The sequence below is a fragment of the Porites lutea genome, chromosome 5, assembly GCF_958299795.1.
Source record: "Porites lutea chromosome 5, jaPorLute2.1, whole genome shotgun sequence".
In the NCBI taxonomy this organism is placed as follows: Eukaryota; Metazoa; Cnidaria; class Anthozoa; order Scleractinia; family Poritidae; genus Porites; species Porites lutea.
In genome coordinates, this window is record NC_133205.1 from 25,381,973 (window position 1) to 25,405,175 (window position 23,203).

Consider the following 23,203-nt stretch of genomic DNA (forward strand, 5'->3'; position numbering starts at 1 on the left):
CTAAGTACTAGACTACGAGTAGTCCCCATTTTTCCTCAGGGATAGTATCGCCTTTTCTCGCGTGGGGTAATTTTCACGCGCGCTCGCGTTTCGCTCACTCTACTATCCCTGAGGAAAAATGGGGGACTACTCGTAGTCTAGCTAAGTACATAACTCGCCTTTGATCATTTCGTACCTAGTGAAACTTCAAATGAAAATTACTCAACAAACGATCTCCAATAAACTCGGTTTCTACAGAAGACTCTTAGAATGGTCATTCTTGGCCAAAATTATTTTGAAATATTTGTTAAACACAAGGAACTGTTTTCCAGAGTTTTATGAATTCTACTCTTGTGATTATATTACTTAATCCTTCTCATGCGGCTTGTTCAGACCCTTCTCATTACCTTTCCTCGCTAACCTACAAGCTTAGTTTAATTTTTATAATCGGTTGTTGCTATTTATCTAACAAAAACAAATACAATTGGTTAGGCACAGGAGACAAATTATTTAAAAACCACATTACGCCCGTTCATGCAAGTTTCATGCCAAACAAGGAGCCAAAAAAGTAAAGCAAATACTCCTCAGGACCGGAATCAATACTATATATCCTGATGTATACAGAGTTTCCTTATTTGTGAAACGGACACATGCCTCTATAAAAGCTCCAATGTTAACTTTTAGTCTATTTAGTTAGTAAACGGGTGAAAAAGGCTTGTTTAATTCGGTGTGCCAAAAAGCAGCATTTCATACCCGAATTTACCCACTGTCACACTCATGAAGTTTAAGACAGCAGTTTTAAAAGATGTTCATCCTGATAAAAATACTGAACCCGCCTTGGGTTTTCTAACCACAAGCCCAAGACAAAGTATGATGGAACAATATCCGTTTAGTATACTGTGTTGTTATTGGTATATAATAAAATTGTTGATGTCATCATTGTATTCGGTACATTGGTTATGGACTGACGCCCTTGATGCCCACTTTGGTACTCAACTGAGTATCAATATTCAAACGCATAGTCCCCTTTATAAAGGAAGTTTCGGAGCAACATACTCAGAGTAGCACAACAGCCTTCATTACTTACGGCTTAACTTACTGTGGGGTGAGTAGAGAAAACGCCATGAAGACTCTTGTTCTGATAGCCCTAATAGTTGCTTTAATTGTGTCTCTAACACAAGCCTCAAATGTACATGAAGACCAAAGAAAATCAGTTGACGAGATACAGGACAAGGATGAGGCGAGTTATGCAAGCGAGACCGAGAGAACTGAAGACGACCTGAGCGAAAACAACGCTCCTGATGATGTTAATGACGACGAAGAAGACGAAGGCGATACGCAGGATGAAGGCGCTGGAGATGAGGAAGATTTTGATGATGAAGAAGATCTCGAAAGGTAATTTGACTTTGTAGGTTTTCTCCGATGATAAAACTCAGGTGTAGGGAGCGGCCAGGCGTTAGTTAGTCGACGGTGGGAACATATTCTGACTGACATGATCCTTGGGTCAATTAATAAAAGTTTTACAATTGTAAATTACAAGCGTGTCCATTGCTACACTCGAGCTAGCTACAATAGCCACACTTGTTAATCAAACTTGCAAATCTTTTATTAAATTTACCCCTGATAACTGAGCTAGAACTTGGCGAGCATCTCACTCGTATGGGTGAGAAACATCAAATTTAACAACGACCCTGCAAGTATCACTGCGTTATGTGACATAGCAGATTCACAGGCCTGTTTTAACTTTGTGTCCTCGGATGCGAAGCTTGCAGAATTCACCGAGATAAAGCTAGAACTTTTCAACGAGCTGTTTACACGCTGATAGGTAACACACCGTCTTTAGTCACAACTCGGTGAGAGGCGAGTGAGGGGCTGGCTTTTTCATGCCAGCGTGTTCCAAATTTTTGATAAAAACTGTCCAGAAATTAAACTTATGTACCCTCAATAATTACTTCTTATACTAGGAGCCCCCAAAAAGAATGATTTTTGGCGAAAACCATCACTGAGTAAGCTGCAAATACATTTACTTCTTGCCACTCTCAGCGGAGTAGTTTAGTAATTTATAAGTTTGAACAAGCGCACAGCACCTACTTTTACTTTGAGTTTTTGGACTTAAATCTCTGGCGAAATCATTCAAATGAGCCTTTTCAAATAGGTACTATTTTTATTTTACCTAAGTAACCAAAATTCGACATTTTTAACAACTTTTTGTCTTGTTTGTACAACTGATTCCAAGGCTGAAAACATAATCTATAACTAAAGGTTTCAATTGAATCCGCAAAATTTTAAAACTTAAACATATGACATTCGATGAAAATATCACAAACTGTTCGCGCACTTTTTTCTTTAAAACATCCTAAAAATTCTCATGTTCGCGCTTTGAATTCTCGATTCCTCGGACCCGACTATCTCGGAGCCTGGAACAGGCTAGGCTAGGAGGGTGACACAAACATCGATAAAGGGTGACCCGACCAGTCCGGGTCACCCTTCCAGGTAAGCAGCGGAATTTGGCTAAGTTTTGTAAGAAGTGTAGGAAAATTTGGTTTGCCCATGGGAGCGCGGGTAGGTGAGCGATCGGGCCTTACCCGGGTCTTGCCTAGTCCCCGTACGGCACTTTCCTAGGTCTTCTTGGTCAATGCACTTCGGTGACGTATCCGAGGCGAACGGCTTGGACCAGGTGGCCCATAGGGACTAGGCAAACCCGGGTCAAGGTTTCTCCATATAAATAGGAGAAATGCTATTTAACACCCTTTCAGACGCTGATTGAGGCAACAGTGATGTCTCTACACGAGTGGCGTGTAACTGTAATAGTCATTTTTTTTGTTTTATTATTTTTCATTTTTAGGGAAATGGACCGACAACGGGATCCGCGCTTTTTTACGGGCCCAAAACGATATGTAAGACTTCTAAAAAGACCTCGACGAAGAAACTTATTCCGGAAGTGGCGTCAGCGGTTAAGCTGGGGAAAGAGGTGATTTGTAAACTGTCATTTACTGAGGAGGAAGACAAGGCAGTGTTAAACACAACGAGAAGCTTAATAAAAATACCGGAATATGTCAAGGATCTCAAATTATTTTGAAAAATTTAAATAGAATTTTGGCTAGTATACTGTACCACCTAAACCTCCGGCATTGGTAGACGGGCCATTTTAATAGCCATTTTACATTACAGTTGTGGACTTAGTACCCTAGGCGTTCGAGTGAATGTGAGGCTGACGGTGACCTTGTTTTGATACAAACCTCCTTTGCTTTGTTATGGAAATTGTCCTTGAAAAATACTAGTTAGCATAAGAATGATTTACATAAAAAAGCAGGAAGGTTTGTATCAAAACAAGGTCAACTCCGGCCTCCCTTCCATTCATAACCGAAAATGGCCTATTCTGACTAATTACTAGCAAAAGCTCTATTTAGGCGTGTGCGCGTTTTCTCTCTCAGGAGTGGCTTGCTGTGTATAAATAAACGCGTGTGAAAGAAAAATTGTCCAGTCTGGCTGCCAGCGAGGATTGGATTAATGCGAAGCCTCTTGTGGGGGTGGGGTGGGGGGGGGGGGGGGGAAGGGGTTGGCCTACACCCGTTTTACTTTGTGGTTCGTTTGTTTGACCCTCCCTCCCCCTGTTTTTCTCTTATCTTGGTCTAGTCCTATCGACTTCTCGCCTGCGGAATCGCATGTCCCGTAACTCATCTCTCGAGTCTCCAGGCCTCTCTGGTGTTCACTGGGAATAGATTACTACTGGATCCTTACCCAAGCTACACCCCAGCGACATACGTATTTGCTTGTGGACAATCTTTCCCGACCTATCCCTGGCTAATGTTAGTTTTGTCTTCAAAACACGTGCTGCAAATTACCTTGTGTGATGTTTGATCAGATATGATTAACAAGAAAAGGCAGTTTTGTGTGTCCTTTTTATAGGAGGCCTTCATTGAAATTTAAAGGTAGGTCGAAGGTCCTTTAGTATTCTAGCGGAAATTTAGAAAGATATGACTAAAGCGACCTCCGAATTCAAAGCAGCGCGGAATAGTTTATTCCGTATCCCTAAAAAGAAACAAAAACATATAATTTCTCTTTCAAAACGCTTCAAGTCAGGTTACCTGAGAGGCCCTCTAATTACAACGTAGAGGAAAGAAACAAATTCTCAATTGGTGGCAAAAATGATGAGAAAGTTTGTGGCATATACATACAAACTGTTGAATTTTTCCGATTTTATTATCATGCAGAACGTGGAGCAGTAGACTAATTTATGCGTTACTCTCGCCATATAGTAAGTTTGGACTGTCTGTAGTGAAAATTGCGAATTTTGCAAAACATGGCCGTCCAAACTCGGTTGCCATGGCAGCGTCAATGTTTGACATACACACAAGGTAACGTAAAAATGTTCTCACATAAAATTTAGGAAAAGTTGCTAAATTTGGCGGCCATAGCTTGAAAAGAGGGTCTCAAAAGCTTCTCCCCTCCCCTACCAAGCCGGTTGATGTTTAAAAGAGATACAATAGATTCCCGATTACACAAACCCTATCGATTTCTCAATCAAACCCAGGGAGACTAGGGATAGCTGAGCCGAAACTTTTTCATTCCCAGTCAAGCATGGTAATTTTACCATCGCTTTTTCGAAGTTTTCTTGAATTGGATTTCAAACCCTTACAGTAAGCAGGCACACTCTTCACACTTTCTCAACATAAATTGTTTATTCGCACGTAAATTTTACTGGCGTAAATAATCAGGAGGCAAGGAATGAAGTGTGGCGCTTAAACGTGAAGTTCACCAAGATCAAACTTTTACGTTTACCGGGCAAGACCTTTCATACATTGCGAACGTAAATTTTACACAGTCACGTACACACGTAGAAATTACGCGGCAGTGGAAATCCACCCTGATTCAAAAGCGATAAATTACAGTCGAACCTGTCCGGATGGACCATCTTTAGAAAGTAAGAACAGTACAGATGTTCTCAGGGACATTTAAAAATTTTATACAATTATTACCTCTATGGTACAGTCAAACCTCCAAGTGCGACCAACTCTCGTAAGCGATCACTCCCCACAAGCTACCACCTATTCGACACACTAAAATGTTCCCATTCAAAGCCATATAATCAGATTAGAACCTCTCCTAAACGACCACCTCTCATAAGAGTTCGCGACCACTTATTGGGAGATGAGAGAGAGAGAGATAGATAGTTTATTTGTAAAAAAGCTTGCAGCTACTGAGCTGAATTGTGTATTTACAATATAATATATAATATAATATAACAGAATCTTACAATAGTGAGTATAACAAAATGATAATGATAAAGTCCTAAATAAATAATAATAACATCCTATAAATATAAAAAAACTTAAAACTGTTAAAATATATACAACCTCATCGATCTCATTTACAAAACTCACCGAGCGCTAAAATTCGGCCTGATGTTTTTGTAGTTTTTGATTGTTATTTATCTCATGAAAGCGACCACTTGATGCCGATTGTGTGTACTGTTCTCTTTGTTCACTCTATGTACTACGTTGCTCAGAGGGGGTATAATATATCCTTCAGGAAATTATATACTTTGCAATGAAAATTGGATTATAGCGTAACAAAGGTGGGGTTTTTTTGTCAACAAGAGAACAAGAGAAATTGAGGACATGTATTACGATATATTCCCGTAGTAACTTACTGAGAGGAAAACGCCATCATCAAACTAAGTGATGGTTAGACCCATGTTGGGCGTGGCTCTAGTGCCTACATTCATTTTTGAGAGACTTTATTTCATAAACTGGTTGATGGACCTTTTCAAGAGGTTTTAGTGATTATGTGGAAATCTTTAACCTTCTAGTCGATAGTGACAGTGGGTGACTGAATTCGGGTATGTAATGCTGCTTTTAATTCATGACGCAATTAAACAGACTTTCACTTCCTAAATATTAAGATAATACAGAATTTTAATCTTGTAGAGGAATGCGCGTTACGTTTCGCGTGCTGGGTCCTTGCTGTTTTTCGTTACACATTAAGGAAGCAGTATCGATTCCTGAAGCAAAGTTGTTTTCCCATTGTTACTCTTTTTGTAAACATTGATATTTTTGAAGCCAAAGGTTGTTGTTGTTGTTATTTCAAATTTGTGTCCATGGCCTATCCAAACGGTTCTCACTCGTTCGCCGCGTTTACTTCAGCTGTTTACTTGTGACTGATATCGATTTGACACTCGTAGATAAATTCCATATCCAGCAATTTAGAGTATACTCTGTATTTGAACCTAACTTTAACATAACTGCAATATGCACTACTTGCAACAAAACACAATAGCTTAGAGAGGAAATTGACCCTTTGAGGATTCTAAATTTATTGTTCTTCAGTTGGTGGAAATTTTTTTTTTTATTTTTGCAGTTCAATTGCCGATCAACATCATGTGACGTTTGGAAAATTCACTTAAGTTTATTTTTCGAAATCACGATCTAAAAAAGCATGCGCAAAACAGGAGGGGCATTTGACCGCTACATTGGGCTAATGTAATGGGAATTTGAACGGGCCTGTTTTAAAAAGTTCAGATGCTCCGGGGGTTGGCCGGGGGGGGGGATGATGAAGTTTCTAGGATACAGGTCATCATGATTAGATCCCCAACAGAGCAAAGGGCTTTCTAGGCTTAGTTTCTTTTCTTTTGACATATATTCTTGAACGAAAGAAACACCTGTATCGGGAAATATTGGGGGCAGAATTACAACCGGGAACATCAAAAGAGATTACAGTGTTACTTCTTCGGTACAGGATTTAATCGATTTGAGAAATAAATTTTTTGCATATTCCTTCGGTTATCCGGTTAATATGAATTTAACTGAAATATAATCAAAACACGACACGATAGTCAGACGCTTTTTAAGTCAATTCAATGACCATTGCCAATATCATACCAATTTTGTTGTGATTTGTTTTCACTTCTCCTCTCCTTATTCTCTCTCCGGCTTTGCCGGCTCGAGCAGCCAAACTTTTCCCCGAATGACTTGCCCAAAGTGAGCCTGCTCACAAGATTCTCTCGGCTGCCCGTGGTAATTGGTTGCCATCAGTTGGAGAATGTCTCAAAAAGCCCACCCACACATTCCCCAACCCGACGGTCTGGTATATTGAGGTCTAGAGTAGAATGGAGGGGAACCACCCGACATCGAAGCTAATCAACCTTTAATTTTTTGATGGTCATTCAGATATGATACAGAGTAGGCACATCGAAAGCAACAAAAACAAGTTAAAATAAAGGCTGTTTTGGGGGTGGGTCATATTTAAAACGCATTACATAACTTTATATGATGGTGTTTACAAGGAGTCCAGCAAAAATCCCATTCAGTCTCGAACTTTCGATTTTTCAGTCAAACCTTGCGATAGTTCGAACCGAAACTTCTCCCCAGGACTTTTCATTCTAATTAGTCATGCACAGTAATTTTACCTGGATTTTTCGAAGAAACTTCTCTTTTTCCAGAGGATTTTTCATTGCCTAGTCCCTAGGCCTCATTATTCCGCGCGGCCAATGCCTTTCGGATCACGTGGTCCGAGCGAAGAAGTGAAGCGGTTTCCCGCTCGTTCTCCTCGGATACGTCACCGAAGTGCATTGCCCGAGAAGACCTGGGAAAACGCCGTACGGGGACTAGGGAAGAAATTAAATACTCTTACTGTAACCAGACACAGTCTCCACACTTTCCTCAACAAAAATTTTTTATTTTAAGCAGTTCACTCTAGTTTAACAAATATTCCTAATTTAACATATTTGTCTTTCAATCTTCCTCATCAGTAAATGGTCGTTGAAAAATCACTTTTTTCCTATTTTTCCGCCAAAACGCCCGCGTGGGATTCTCGGGCTTGGAAAGTGGATTCGGCGTATCCTTCGCAGCCTGATCTTCCGGATTTTTGGCTTTTTTGGTTTCTTGATCCGGACTGGGGCTCTAAAGTGTGGAGTCTTCCGGATTGGCTGGACTCCGATAAGCTTTGCCTTTGCGTCTTGTTTTAGGTCTATTTTCCTGATATGGAATCAATAGAAGGCAAACGATTAAGCATAGCAGCAATAACAGGCAACTTTTAACAGCACTAGATCGCGGCAATCTTACAGGAACTGGGCTAAACAGTCTATTAGAAATCACTTTACACTGCAATTTCAATGAACTTTTACATGTAACTGGTGTCCTCATCAATATTTGTCTCTCTTCTACACGATTCGAAGTAGCCTGCTCGCAGGCTAGGTTGGAAGTTTCCATTACTCAGCTGTCCAAAATGTGGGATTTTAATCTTTCCTGTTTGATTAGCTCTTTCCATCCTTGAATTTCATTTTTTGTTATCGAACTCTTGTTGCTTAATTGAGATGACTAGTATCATGATTCTTTTGTAAATACAGCTATTTTGAGAAACGTTGTCGGATAAAGTGCACGCGACAACCCCGAAAGGTCTTGTGGGTGGTTTTGAGTTCACTGTTTTTCAAAGAAATTTGAAAGAATGACACGAGAGGCCATGGACATGTGTCTTTGAGTGCTAAAGGAAAGAAACAAAAGTAGGTTCGACAGCTACAGTGTCAGGAACATTGTATTGCGCATATCCCATATTACCTTTCGAGCTTGTCGCGTGCACATTTTTTTCCGACAACCTTCCTCGAAATAGCTGTATATTAATGTTGCATCCAATCAGGTAATGAGAGATAAAACTAGATCAGAAGAAAAACATGCAGGAGTTAGACTACGCTCCTTCTTACTTCCTCTGTTGAAAATGTATGACTTTAACTAAAACAGGAGGAAGTCTGATGAAATTTCGGACAAAGAATATTTCCGATAATTTTTCCTTCACAACATCTCAACGTCCAAAAGTTATTAGGATATTTTTATTTCAGTAAACGTTACCCCGAAAACTACAAAGAAAAAGCAATCTTTACTCTGTTCAGTCAGCCGGCAAGGGTTGTTCTTTGATGTGCTGTGTTCAGTGGATTTAACATTTGTAACAGACATAGTATCTTCTCGTGTACCGAATTCGGCAATCAAAAACCGACAGTGAATTCCAGTAATGAAAAACCTCGGAGTAGGTCTTTTCTGAAGTTCATGCGGACATGCTAGTTGTAGTCAGTGAAAGTAGCTAGGCTGTGAGGAACAATTTCAGTCTCTTAAATTATCCCCAGAACACATTACTAATCGTTGCCCTTGTAATTTTTCCTTTCGACTGTCGTTTGCTGGACTCGGAGACGTACGCAAACCCCCCTTTTTCCAAAGTCTGCTAATAATTAAAATTTCAGAAAAGAAAAATAATTTCGTTTCGCAAACTGAATAAGAGAGATCATAGTACATTTAAAAGTACTGCTACAAGGTTTTATTTGAATGAACACATTAGAGAATTTCGTCCACAGGTCATGTTATATTGCTATATAAACTAAACGCATTTTGGAATGATAAAAAGGGAATATGCTTCAGTTTTTTTAAAGTTACTTTTACCACTTTGCTTGTTTATTTTGTAGATCATGTTTTGCTTCCCTTTTGAGAGCGCCGCTTGCATTTTGAAATCTATTTTTTTTATAGCCTGCCTGACGCAGCTAGTCAAACCGACGTCACAAGGACACCAAAGGGCCAGAGTCAATCGGACATAATATGGTATCCTTGGGTCCGCGTGAGCTATCTGTATCATAGAGCTGCTTGTATTCAGTCAACTCATTTTTCACCTACATTATTTTGTACCTTAGCTCCATTACAACCACGTTTTACTGAAGTCTACGCTACGCAGTTGATTCCACCATTACTGGGTGAAAGGATAATTACCTTTCTGGATCTTCATCGCTATCAAACTCTTCCTCATCTTCGGTAACTTTATCCTCCTGATCGCCTTCGTCTTCTTCGTCCTCTACATCATCATCAGTGGCGTCGTCTTCGCTCAGGTCATCTTCAAATCCCTTGTTGTTTACATGCTCCACCGCATCCTTGCCCTGTACCTCATTAGCTGATTGTAACAGGTTTTCAGGTACACTTGCAGCCTGTGTAAGAGACCCAATGAGAAAGGCCAGTAGGGCAATTGGGACAATGGTCTTCATGGCGTTTTCTCTACTCACTCCAAAGTAAGCGATGAAAATCGCTGCTGTACTACTCTGAAAGTGTTGCTCCGATCCCGCGCTTTATAAAGAGGGCTCTGAGTCAATTCCCAAAATTGTTTCATTTGTGTATTGCTACTCGAGTTCCAATGTGGGTATCATGTGATTCTGATAACCACTCTACCGAATACAATACAACCGACAAGATACTAGGCGGGTATTGCTGGATCATGCCTGTTGTCAGTAGTCGCGTTGCAATGGTTAATCTCATCTAGAAGTCAAAGGGTCAGTACAATGTATTGGTGGCACGATGGTTTCGTAACCAATGTTCCTAATTTCTAGTTGTGACAGTGAGTGAATGGTTATGAAATGCGCCTTTTCATCCTTGCACAGACTTGAATTAACTACCTAAATAACCAGTTGATATTGGTTTTAGTGCATGAGAGAATATCAACTTTTCAAGAGCTGATGCTGGGTTTCTTTATTAGAAGTATTTGCTGAGTGCAGTTTCCGTTCCTAAAAACGTATTTGTTACTGACTCCTTGACGCCGCGTGGGCAGCAATACGCGTAAATATTGATTTTTATTTCATTTTAGTTTTATTTTTGAAAATGTATGTGTTTTTAAACACTAAGACCGACCCAATATTTGTATCGGGATTAGGCGGCTTATTTTTATTAGTATATAAAAACAATACTTGCGAAATTGAATTAAATGCCAGAAGAACCAGAAGCGATAAATTACATCAAACCGCTCTCCTGTCCCTACGGACTCATCTATAACACGGACAGTACCTATGGCCTCAGGGAAATTAAATTAAACAATCCCTTTTTCTAAAATACGGCAACCTCTGCAAAGCAAGGTGTTTGTAGTAGGTTTAACTATGAAAAGAATCACTAACGGCCCGTACAGAAACTCACTGAACGGTCACGGTAACAACATGGAGGCAATCAAACTTCCTTCGACTGGGTGCATAGTTGAGACTGAACTAGCAAAAAACTTTGCAAATTTTTGCTTGTATAGAGTCGTTTAGAACCGCTTTATTTTACGCGTTACTGCTGATAGTCGGGGGCAGCCAACGAGAATATAGTTCAAAACCACTTAAACATAGCATTGTTAAACGTGTTTTAGTATTTAAACGGTAGATATAGGCATATTTTAATCCCCTATACATTTTCATCTGTTCGGATTTCCTAGCTGAAAGTCTAGTGATCCGAAAATTATAGGGATCAAAACTTACCTGTTCGAAAATTTCAGCCAGAAAAAAGGCTCCTGAAAATTCTAGGTGACCTTTTTAGGGTAAAAATCCGTTGAAAATGGGCAATTTTACCATTTTTTAGATGTTCGAAAATTCTAGGATAGGCAGGCAAGCAAGAAATTTTACAACAAATGTTCCGAAAATTCCAGATCTCAAATCGTCTTCCGAACAGATATTTTTCCGAAAATTGTCGTTGGGTGCCCCTGTGATAGTATGTCCTTAGATCTACTTTAGTGTCTACAGTAGGTGATGAACCTTAATTGACTTTAACTAGTTTAAACGAGGAGTCACTGAGTAAAATTCCAACGAGCTGAAAAATTGAAAGACTGCATGGAAGTGAAGAAGACAATTATGTCATCTTTGGATGCTTTTTGTCGTATAACAGCAACTGACTTTCGAAGAGACGCGTTTCTTCTGTTGTGGTATGTGGATATGCTGGATATGCCACCATCTTGAAAACGATCAACTAACATCAAATAAAGTACGCAAAACTTAAGACTTTAATTTTCAATTAACAAAGCATAGTCAGTGGAAGCATGAAAAAGAAAAAAAAAGATATTGATACCAATATCTCTCTCGGAGTTCACAAAACAAAGAGTTGTATATAAAAAGACATCGCATTGCTTCGTTTTTTTTAGTGCAAATAAGGGCAAAAAATAGTCACAGGCCAATACTATGCCCACGAGGTTTACAATGATAGTTAACTTATGTAATTATATAGATATACCCTGTATGAAGAAAACATAAGGAAAATGACAATATGATAATTTAGTATCGGTAATAATAAAACAAACCCAAACAAACATTTATTTCATAGACGATCGTACGGGGGTATTTTCGTGATACGTGATTACTTGTTTTTACTTCCATGAATCGTGAATTCAATAAATTATTCTTCGTGACCCATGACCAAATGGTTGTCCGTAACCCGAGAAAAACTAGAATCAATAATCGATATTCGTGATTTTATTACTTATTTTTCCCTGATTTTCATTTTCAAGACCTCCGAAAGATAAATAAAGACATGCATGGAAGCATCAAATAAAAATGATGAATTTTTGTAAGTTGCTATTTGCAGTCTTGCTTTTTCTTTTGGCCACGTTCAACCTGTTTTTCAGACACTCTTTCACCACCTTTTTTTTTGCGTAAGAAGAAGTTAAAAAACGGTATTTGACATGCTGATTATTTGACTCGAAAACTGAAATGAAAGTTTGATATCCGTGATTCGTGATTAGTTACTTTTTTGGTCCGTGAACCGTGCCCTAAACCTCTCCTGCCCCCCCCCCCCCGTAAGACATTCTCTTCGATAAATTCTGAAATAAGAATAGTTTGAGGATCGTCAATCAATCGCCGAGAAAAGTTTAAGTTCAACGATCGCAGCAATCAAATTGAAAAATTTTTAACGATCGAAAACGATCCCTAGAAATAGCGCTAGTTCTGTTGAAGTCGTTATACTACTACTACCACTACAATGTAATAAATACTCAGTACAGAGACAGTCATTCATTAATCAAATCAATCGAATAATACCTGACTTTGAAAAGAAATAATCTCCAGAAAGCATAAAACTGATAATGAATTCGAAAGAATATCATGTAAACAAGTTAGTTATGAAGTTTATTTCCTCCTGTATGAAAATACGTGATTCATTGTTAGAAATGTAGCAAATGTTTTTTAGTTCATTCTTAGTGTTGTTTGTTTTATATTTTGACTGTCATATGCATGCTTTTGCAATAATGTATAATGATGCGGTCATGGAAATAAAGCAATCTTTTACCATTACTATTACTACCACTACCACTACCACTACCACCACTGCCACTACCATTACCACTACCACTATCACCACTGCCACTACCACTACCACTACTACTACCTTTGTTAAGCGAGCGCGTCCCCCGGGAATAGTTTACTACTGGATCCTTATTTTAAAATTAAAAAGTAAACTGATCCTTACGGCAGGAAGAGTGATGGAGGAAATATAGAAAGAAAACAAAAGTGAAGTGATGCCTGATATTTTGGTTTGCAACACAAACCTTCAAAGGGGGATACAAAAGGGAAATGAAGTTCACCACTTTATTTTTGTTGTCTTTCCATATTTTTCCATCACTCTTGCTGCCGTAAGGATCAGTTTACTGTTCTAATTTTAAAATTTTAGTACTCAAGATTTTACTGATCCAGGTCTACTAAATATCCGGCTGACCCTCACTGGTTTGTCCTTTACCCTAGCTATACCCCGGGGACATATTTTATTTGTGGACAATCCTTCCCGACCTATCCCTGGCTAATGCTAGTTTTGTCTTCAAAACATGCGCTGCAAAGTAACTTGTGTGATGTTTGATCGGACACGTTTAACAGGAAACGGCAATTTCGTGTGTAGGAGACTTTTTTGAAAAGCCTTCAATGGAATTTAGCAGCTCTAATTAAAGGTAGGTCGTAGGTCTTTTAGTAGTCAAGTGAAAGTTTAGAGAGATATGAAAGCAGTCCGGAATTCTTTATTGCGTATCCCTAAAAGGAAACAAAAGCATATAATTTCTCTTTTAAAACTCTTCAAGTCAGGTTGCCCGAGAGGCCCTGAAATTACAACGTAGAGAAAAGAAAAAAAATCTCATTTATTGTTGGCAAAAATGATGAGAAAGTTTGTGGCATATACATACAAACTGTTGAATTTTTCTCATCTTATTATCATGCAGAACGTGGAGCAGTAGACTAATTTATGCGTTACTCTCGCCATATTGCTTGTTTTTTACATGACGTCATGGCGGCCATATTTGTGTCCCAAAACAATGAAACGGCGGCCATGTTTTTGTCCCAAACCAATCCTCTGGGAGTTAAACTCTTTTCTTATGTAAACGCTTTCTCTTGTTCCAATAAATTTGCATAGATGCTGGCCATGTGAGTAGTAAGTTCGGACTGTCTGTAGTGAAAATTGCAAATTTTGCAAAACATGGCCATGGCCAAACTCGGTTGCCATGGCAGGCAGAGTCAATGTTGACATACACACAAGCCTGTGGGGTGGGGAGGGCACTCCGGATTTATAACCCCCCCCAAAAAAATCCCTATGGTTTCAATGAGAACCAAAAAAAAATCCCTGAACTAAAATTTAACCTTCAAAAATTCCCATGCCGAATTTCCGAGCCATAAAATTTCCGGAGGAACTACTCCGCCAGTATACGCGGGAACTATTACGAATCTTCAGATTGAATATATCTTCAGATCGAATACCCCAAAAAATCCCTACTTAAATCAAGCTACCCTAAAAAATACTTGCCAAAATTTTCCTACCCAAAAAAATCCCGAAATCGAAAATTTCAATCCCAAAAAATCCTTTGATCATCCCTGTCCCTTGAAATCCGGACTACCCACCCCCCCAGCACACAAGGTAACGTGAAAATGTTCTCAGATAAAGGTGGCTAAGTATGGCGGCCATAGCTTGAGAAGAGGGCCTCAAAAGCATCTCCCCTCCCCCACCAAGCCTGCTGACATTTACTCGACCACTCGAACCCTATTGATTCCTCAATCATACCCGTGGGGGGAAAGTTGAGCCGAAGTTTTTTAATCCCCAGTCAAGAATGGAAATTTTTCCATCCCTTTTTTGAAGTTTTCTAGAATTGGATTTTAAACCCTTACAGTAAGCAGGCACACACTCTTCACACTTTCTCAACCCAAATTATTTATTCTTTTTTTATTTTAAGCAGTTCACTTTATCTTAACACGTAGTCCAAGTAATGATCTTTCATTTTTCCTCATCGGTAAAGAGTTTTTGACATATCACTTCTTTCCCCAAATCCGCCTTCGGGTAGGAATCCTCGAGATTCGTGGGATTCTCGGTATCGGAATCCTTGGGATTCGTGGGATTCTCGAGATCGGAATCCTCGGGATTCGTGGGATTCTCGGGATCGGAATCCTCGGGATTCGTGGGACTCTCGGAATCGGGATCCTCGGGATTCTCGGGATCGGGATTCGCGGGATTCTCGGGATCGGAATCCTCGGGATTCGAGGAATTCTTAGGATTGGAATCCTTGGGATTCGGATAAATGCCTTTGCGTCTCCTTGTCGTTCCATTTCCCTAATAAAGAATTAGTAAAAACAAATAAGAATAGCAATAACAGGTTGCTATCGTGACAGCTTTTTTCTTTCAGTCATCTACACTGTTTATGGTATCCTGGTTTTCTGTAAGATTGTCGTGATCAAGCCCTTACTATAACGGGAAAAGTAACTGGACGCTATCTTTTGCTTTCAAATGTACCGGAGGGAGCCGGGTGGGCGTCTACGAGGGAGCCTGGCGCCCCTACCTATGCGATGCCTGTTCCGCTAAGTACATTTGAAAGAAAACACTCGATCACGATCACTCGATCGATCATACGGGAAACTGAATAGGGGACTGTAAGCGGTCTATAGGTCATCGCAAAGAAAATATGTAAATAGGTTGCGAACTAAGCCTTCCCATCCTAGTCAGCGTGTTTGTAAACAAGGACATTACAAAAAAGAGATTAAGATGAACGCCCCCGTTTATCGCCGCTCGCTCCTCGGGTGCATGGGTTACGAGTGGAAAAACTTTGGAAAGAAAAATAAGAGCCTTGTCGCAGTCCATTGACTCTTCAGTATAGAGCAAAAGAATGAAAATCACAATCACCTTTCGGGATCTTCCTCGTCATCAAAATCTTCATCATCATTGGCGTCTTCATCTTCCAGATCGCCTTCGTCATCTTCTTCAACATCGGGAGCGTCATCTTCGCTCAGGTCATCTTCAAATCCCTCGTCGCTTACAAGCTCCACCTTATCTTTATCCTTTGCCTCATTAGCTGATTGTAACAGGTCCTCAGGTACATTTGCAGCCTGGGTCAGAGACCCAATTAGAAAAACTACTAGGGTAATAAGAAAAAGAGTCTTCATGGCGTTTTCTATACTCACTCCAAAGTAAGCAATGAAGACAGCTGTGCTTCTCTGAGAATTTTGCTCCGTTTCTGCCCTTTATATACAGGACTCTGGATTAAAATACGCGACGCTTCTGTATATATATTTCTACTCGAGTTCCAGTGTGAGCATATAAAGTGCGTCATTGATGACCACTATACCCAGTACAATACAACTGAGAAATTTAAACTACTGAGTATTGGTGATGGTAGCTGTCTTGGTTCATTGGTTAATGTCGTGTCCTATCAGTCAAAGGGATAATATTAATAGCACAATGGTTTCTTAACCACTGACACAATCTAATGATCTGACTGCTAGTAGTGATCGGTGGGTGAATCGTCGTGCAATGCCCTTTTTCATCTTCAAATTACCTAAATATGCACATAATATTGGGTTTAACGAAAGAATATCTGAAGGTTATGTGTCGTTTGTAATTTCCGTTCTACGATTTTAAAAGAAACAGTATTGAGTCCTGGAATGTATGTTTTTTATCCTTAAACATATTGAAAAGCACGCCTGGGTAGCAGTTACGCACAGGTTAAGGATTTTTTTAGACGTTTGTGTTTGTTTTTAAAGACTAAGACCGGCACAATACTTACATACATACATACATACATACATACATATCCTTTATTTAAACACGATATGATTTAAAGCTCAAAGCTTGTAGAGTCGTGTAAAAATAATTACAAATGGATAAAACTATATATTAAATAAGAATAACATTACTTACAAAATACAACTACAATTAAAACTCTAAAAATATACGGTAAGATTCTAAACAAAACAAAAAAACAAAAAAAAACACAAGGTTAAAATGAATTTACATTAGTTACCTCTAAGTAAATTGACTACAGCATTTAACACATAAAATAGTTAAAAGCATTTAAAATCTTGGTAGTGCCTGGGAAGCGACTGGAACGACTGTGCGCTAAAATCAAGTTCCTTAAAATATGAGTCCGTCTTCACTTTGCGACAAAAAACAGTAAACTGGTCTGTAAAATAAATCGAGACCGCGTTCTAAAGAATAGCGCCTCTATACCTAATAGAGTTTTTAAGAAACTGCTATTTAGAACGCGGGACGATTATGTTGTTACTCCTTCTGAAGTTGTATGCAGTGCAGGGTTTATTTGAGCCGTGGGTGCTTCACCTATAAACACGCTATGGAGTAGTTTAATTAATCGAAGTTTATAATAGAGGGTTAAAGTATTCCATGTTCGAATGTCGGTAAACTTCCTCAGTAGGCATATCTCGGGACAAGTTGTATATTATTCTGGCTGCCCAAGTGCTTCCAGAGAATGTAGAAGGTCCGCAAACGACTAGTCCATATAGAACTGATGGTAATATTATCTTGATGTACAAGTCCAATACGGCATTTCTGCTCAAGAACGAACTCCTTTTCAGGAGGTTCAGTTTGTTTACGAAATTCTTTTTTACACCTGTAAGGTGATGGGACCAGGAAAGCCTGTCATCGATAGTAACGCCCAAAAGACGAGAATGTTTCACCCACTCGATCCGATCCTCTCCAATAGTCACAGAATTTAGCGGCCCTACATGTGCGGTTTTCTCATCAACAGCATAGCTTCGCACTTTGCCGAGTGAGGGGTTAAAGAGTTCTCTAGGCACCAACTGTTCAGTTCCGATAAAGCTTTATTTAAGGAAGTGTCAGTGTTATCAACAGTGTCCCCGATGCAATAAAGACAGAGCCAGAGGTAACAGCACTTGGTAGGTCATTGGCGTACAAGGCGAACAACGTTGGGCCAAGTACTGATCCTGGGGAAATCCCGCAAGTGACGTTTAGCACAGCTGAGTGCTGGCTTTGTATCGGAATAGGGTAGTTTATTGATATATACAAACGATTCCTAGAAAAATGAATTAAATGTCTCGGCTGAGGGTGGATTTCCACTGTCGTGTAATTTTTATATGCCTGTACACGCACGTAAATTTTACTTGTGTAAATAAAATAGAGGAAAGGTATGAACTGTCGCGCTTAAACGTGAAGCTGACCACTTTTATGTTTAGGTTCCACTTCTATGTTTACGGGGCAAGACCTTTCATAGTTTTACATTGCCTCAAGAGAGGATAAAGGGGCTTTATCCTCTCTTGATTGCCTCAATTTTAAATGCGAACATAAATTTTACGAAGGTACGCACTCAAAAATTACGCGGCAGTGGAAATCCGCCCCGATTCAAAAGCGATAAAATACAGATTACATTTTTTACCAATTTACAAATTACAAGTTACGGATCTGCCATCTTTAGAAAAATACGAAGAGTACACATGGTCTCAGGGACATTGAAAAATTTTATACAATTCCTACTTCTATGATAAATACAGTCAAACCTCCAAGTGTGACCAACTCTCGTTAGCGACCACCTCCCATTAGCTACCACCTATTCCCATTTTTTATTCCAATTTTCCCATTCAAAACCCTATAATCAGATTAGAACCAGTCGTAAAACGACCACCTCTCATAAGCGACCGCGACCACTTTTTGCCTTAATGTTTGTGTAGTTTTTCATTGTTTTTTACCTCATGCGACCACTTGATGCCGATTGTGTGTTCTGTTTGTTTATTGTATGTACTACGTTGCTCAGAGTGTACGAAGAATTTTCGGTGACAACACGGACCTATTTTTTACACGTATACGTATCTTAGAAATTGCCCTCAATAAATTATCCGGTGTCAAAATGTAGATGCGTCGGAAACTCTTCTTGGAAGAGACTCTCTAAGCGGCCACTAAGTCTTAGACTTACGGGACGTTTGACTTTACGAAAACCTCTGCAAAGCCGACTCGGCTGTCTCCTTGGTGCCGTTGGTTTAACTACGAATAGTAAGAATCCACTAACGGCCTATAAAGAAACTACACAAACTGAAAAATTGAAAGACAATTGATAGGAACATAGAAGGAAAAAATATCCGTTGTGTAGTCGGTGGGTGGGCCGACAAAACCCGCGCATAATTTCACGCTTCTGCTAACAACATTACTAAGATCTGTTTTAGTAAGTGCTTAATGGTCGGTTATTCAAGTGAAGTCTAACTTAAATCTTTGGACCTCCAGTTCTTCTCCTTAGTGAGTTATAATGTTTTGCTTATCTTCCCTATACGCTTCCATGAAACTGTTAAACAGTATGACGTCATGATGACGTTACGTCATCGTGCGATCAAACTATTCCTAGATGTTGAAAACGATGTGTATATTATGTTTGTAAAGTTGTTCCGGTCCCCTAGAAGCCCAAAACTTCAGGTTTTGAATAGGGTAAATATCCCAATTTTGCAAAAGGCAAATAATGGTTTAATATATTTTAAAGTAAAAGTCAGCAACATGACTGAAAATGTAAGGGAAAGTCGGGAAAGGCAAAAAAAATAATTAAAGGCTAATACTATGCTTGTAAGGGTTACAATTGCATATTATATATTTTGTGAAAATAGTTATAAGGAGAGAAAAGGAACAAAAACAAACAAATATCGTCGGTACAAAATAAAGGATATCTATTTAAAAACGCATAATGGTTATGCAAAGGCTAATGGTTTTCACACGAGCCCCGACAAAAAAAGGAAAAATAAAACAAACGAAGAAAACAAAAATTAAGGCCAACGATCGCATTGATCAAATTGAAAGTACTCCTCGACCAGTCGTAGTGACAATCAGGGTCCGTGAGATCGGTTATACTTGTTGTACTCAAAAAGGAAATTATATAGGGTGGTGCGGATGGCGGTCTAAGTTATATAGGGTGTCAAACCTTACATTTATTAAATTTAGGGTCTGTTCCCGTCTGCTAATAATGATTTACTCTTTTCCATTATAACTCTTTGGACGTCTCGTGAATCGAAACGTCTTAGACAGGCAAAGACTGAGAATTCAGAAACAGAAAGGATAGAAAAAACCAAGACCAATACAACATAGACAATCATAAAAAAGAAGTACGTATTTCTACATCCGGAAACGCACGCGTCATGCCAGCTCAATATTAAGTATTTTCCTAAGATGCTGTCTCCAAATACAAAGCCGGGCATCTTTTTCCCACAGCTTCTGATAATTTGGAAAAAACTTTAAAGTGGTATTCTAATTGAATCTTTTTGGTAAATTATACTGGGGGGGAGGGGGGGGGGGGGTTGGGGGGTTAAAATCGGGAAACGATCGAAAATGGGTGAAATAAGGGATCAGTTGTACCTGGGCGTCCAAATATGGTATGGTTTTCAGAGTCTCGAGTCTTAAACCGGTTTTACCGATTTGAATATTTAGCGTCTAAAACAGAGTATCGTTATGGACCCTAGTGGGCAGGCTGGCAATGAGCAGTCATACAATTCTGTTAGCAACACTTTTTCCAAAAACAAGTCTAATGCTATATTTGCAGATTCAGAGGGTCATAAAATGTACAATTTGTGTCTTAAAATAGGGTCAGGGATAGGGAGTTTAAGCAGCGACGTTTTTCAGCGCCGCACGTTAACCGAAAGTGAGCCTTCCTCTCTTTTAATATGCCTTGACGCTGCTAAATTTGTATGGCTAAGTGTCTTTACTCTTATAGAGACGATATGTCCAAGAATTTGTTCAAATCACAGCCGAAGAGTGCAAAAATGCCACTTCCGGTTGACGTACGTCGCTCGAAAACGTCCCTGCTTAAACTCCCTAATGCCTCGGCGGAACACCTCAACCCAAACTTCCTCTGAATGCTCAAGCCCCCAGGGGGGTGGGGGTCGGGGGTGGGAGGTGGTTGTCATTTAGCTAATAATGGAAGTACTGTCAACAGCGATTGATAGCATGACGCCGGTGCTGGTCAACCTACAATAAGGAAAGAAAAAGTGTTTTTACACTTACTAATCGAATCGATCAAAAACAAACAACAGTAGCTGAAAATAAACTTTCCTCTTTAAAGAAATACCTACCTCGAAATAATTCACCTAACTTGCCAGTAGCCAGGGAAATTATCAGTCAAATTTCAATAGTTCAAGTGAACAGGAGAAAATTGCGCGAATGATTGTTATCCTAAAAAAACGAAAAACAAATGTTAGTCATCTGCCTTATGCAACAGCACAAAGACAACAACGACAGGAGCAGAAGAAAGTCGCGAAATCTTTGCTCACCTGACCATGCATGTGCATGAACCTGAAGTCAGGACGAATTTTCGCAGCGTTCATAGACGACCTTCATACAGCTCACGTAAGTGAAGAAACTCAGATGCGCCATGGTAAAATCGGTAAATAAGGTTAACTTGCAAAATACCAGTCTCGCTGGTTTAGCAACGTAAACCGGTTTTTATGATTTCCCATATCTTTCTTTTATTGTCATGTAAACTGGTTTCAGCAAATCCCAAGGGATTATAAAATCTTTACCATCATTGGACAGCAGAGTCAGCACTTCAGTCAAAAATATGGATTCGGTGAAAAAGCAAACAAGCATTTCAAGAAAAGACGAAAACAACGTGCAAGACAAAATACACGCTTAAAAAGGAAGCTGAAGTCGAGATGAACCTTTGCTGTCACCTCTACCTTTAATTCAAAGTTCTAGCTCGGTGTCTGTCGATAAACGAAACGAGTGCGTCATCGATTTCTACCGATTGATCGATACAATCGATATCAATCAAATCAGATTTACCGATTTTTATCGATTGACTACTCCCCTTTGATAACCGTACAATGCAAACGTGAAGGAATGAGAAGAGGAGGCAGCATCCTTCTTTCTTTTTTTAAAAGCGTTAGAACGCGTTGGTTTGTTAAACTTTATTTTGTATACTAAAAGAACACGAAAAATGAATGTACAATCTTGTTAAATACTAATACTGGGCGAATTTAACTTCCTGACTACATTTAAATTTATCTTCATAAATCAATCGATTTGCCAGTTACAAATACGCAGTGTCTGTCGATTCTATGCAATAAATTTTAACCATGAGAATAACAGACGGATCACGAGGCGAAATACGAAATAAAGGCCAGCACAGAGTGTAACATCGGCGGAGCATAACAAATGCTTGGTCACTTAGCTGTTGCCCCTCCCAACCCCCGTATGTGTTTGTATGTGAGACTTGTTGTCTATTTCACCAAATAACTTCTCTCAAAAGAGTTGCATTTTGTACTAGATAGCGCAGACTTAAGGAGCTTGGGCGTTTCAAGTCTTTCGCAGCAAATAATAAGAATGAAATATGCTATTTCAAGGCTAACTAAAATGCTTACACTGCTTTTATAACAAGACGAAGTGAGAACTTTTTGGCTATGTTATATCCCAGGGGATGAGGGTTTTCCTTCGTCCCTTTTTCAGTTTCTGTCTTCCTTGTTACCTTTGTTTTCCCATTTTTATCCTTAACTTCTGTTTTCTTCTCTTTTCGTTCGTGCAACACACCTTTAATCCAGAGACGAAACACCCCCTTCCGATAAAGGGGAGTCTTCACGTGAAGAAAAGAAATTCCTTCATGTTGCTCCACCTTGAAAAGGCTCGTATTTCCGTGAACGATGACGTAATTGAAAGTCCCGTTGAATTCCGAGAGCACTGGTACTAGCCTAAGGATTGGCTGAGCTGAAGTAATATTGGCAGGAATTTGGATGGTAAATTTCTCCATTCGGTGTCTTGTAGACCGACGTTTGCGTTTGTTTCCCCGAGAGGGGTTGTAAGAGAATTGAAAACCTTGATTTTGCTGCAATGGAAGGCCTTGGCGTGACCTAGACGCCTGCCAGTTTTGAGGGTAGATCTGTTGATTGTATGACTGTGACTGGTCACCTAACAACCTGTGGCCATGTCCTTGTTGAGGCTGACGGTATCTATGAGAATGCTGCTGTCCATAACCGCCACTGCTTGCAGGCACAACATGGAACGGTGCAGAGGACTGGGTTTGCTTGTTCTCTGTTTCGTTTCTCTCCACGAGAGGTACACCTTTGCTGTCTCCTTTGGACAATGCACACTCGTAACAGGCTTCCCCATAAGGTGACAAACAATGCCTGCGGAGAGAAGAAGGGGTTAGATAAAGCCTTTTAATTCCCACGAGACGTAGAGTCGTGTAGTATACTGTTTAGAGTCTGTGGACAATAAATTGAGTGACCCCA

At 39.6% G+C, this 23,203-nt stretch overlaps 3 protein-coding genes across 3 annotated transcripts in view; 1 reads left to right on the forward strand and 2 right to left on the reverse strand.

Moving 5' to 3' along the window:
• The window catches only part of LOC140937635 (small ribosomal subunit protein eS17-like), a 115,661-nt gene that overhangs the window by 13,145 nt on the left and 79,313 nt on the right, over nucleotides 1–23,203 (forward strand). The gene's annotated exons all lie outside the window — the stretch shown is intronic.
• LOC140939225 (uncharacterized) lies at nucleotides 14,995–16,350 on the reverse strand. Its single transcript, XM_073388800.1, has 2 exons — nucleotides 15,885–16,350; nucleotides 14,995–15,317 (listed from the first exon to the last, which is right to left on the reverse strand). Exons 1-2 carry the CDS (start codon nucleotides 16,142–16,144, stop codon nucleotides 15,020–15,022), a joined length of 558 nt encoding a protein of 185 aa, XP_073244901.1. The 5' UTR covers nucleotides 16,145–16,350; the 3' UTR covers nucleotides 14,995–15,019.
• LOC140936919 (fibrillin-1-like) overlaps nucleotides 21,872–23,203 on the reverse strand; it is a 52,591-nt gene continuing 51,259 nt past the window's right edge. Inside the window, exon 69 of the mRNA XM_073386423.1 lies at nucleotides 21,872–23,098. Coding sequence (XP_073242524.1) covers nucleotides 22,336–23,098 — 763 coding nt within the window. The 3' untranslated portion in view covers nucleotides 21,872–22,335. The remainder of the gene's footprint in view (nucleotides 23,099–23,203) is intronic.

Bases quoted from the DNA above. Each gene is read 5' to 3' on its own strand.
- LOC140939225 (XM_073388800.1), bottom strand. From the start codon at position 16,144: ATGAAGACTCTTTTTCTTATTACCCTAGTAGTTTTTCTAATTGGGTCT. The intron at 15,318-15,884 runs GTGATTGTGATT...ATTCTTTATTAG, and splicing joins GACGAGGAAGATCCCGAAAG to GGAAATGGAACGACAAGGAG.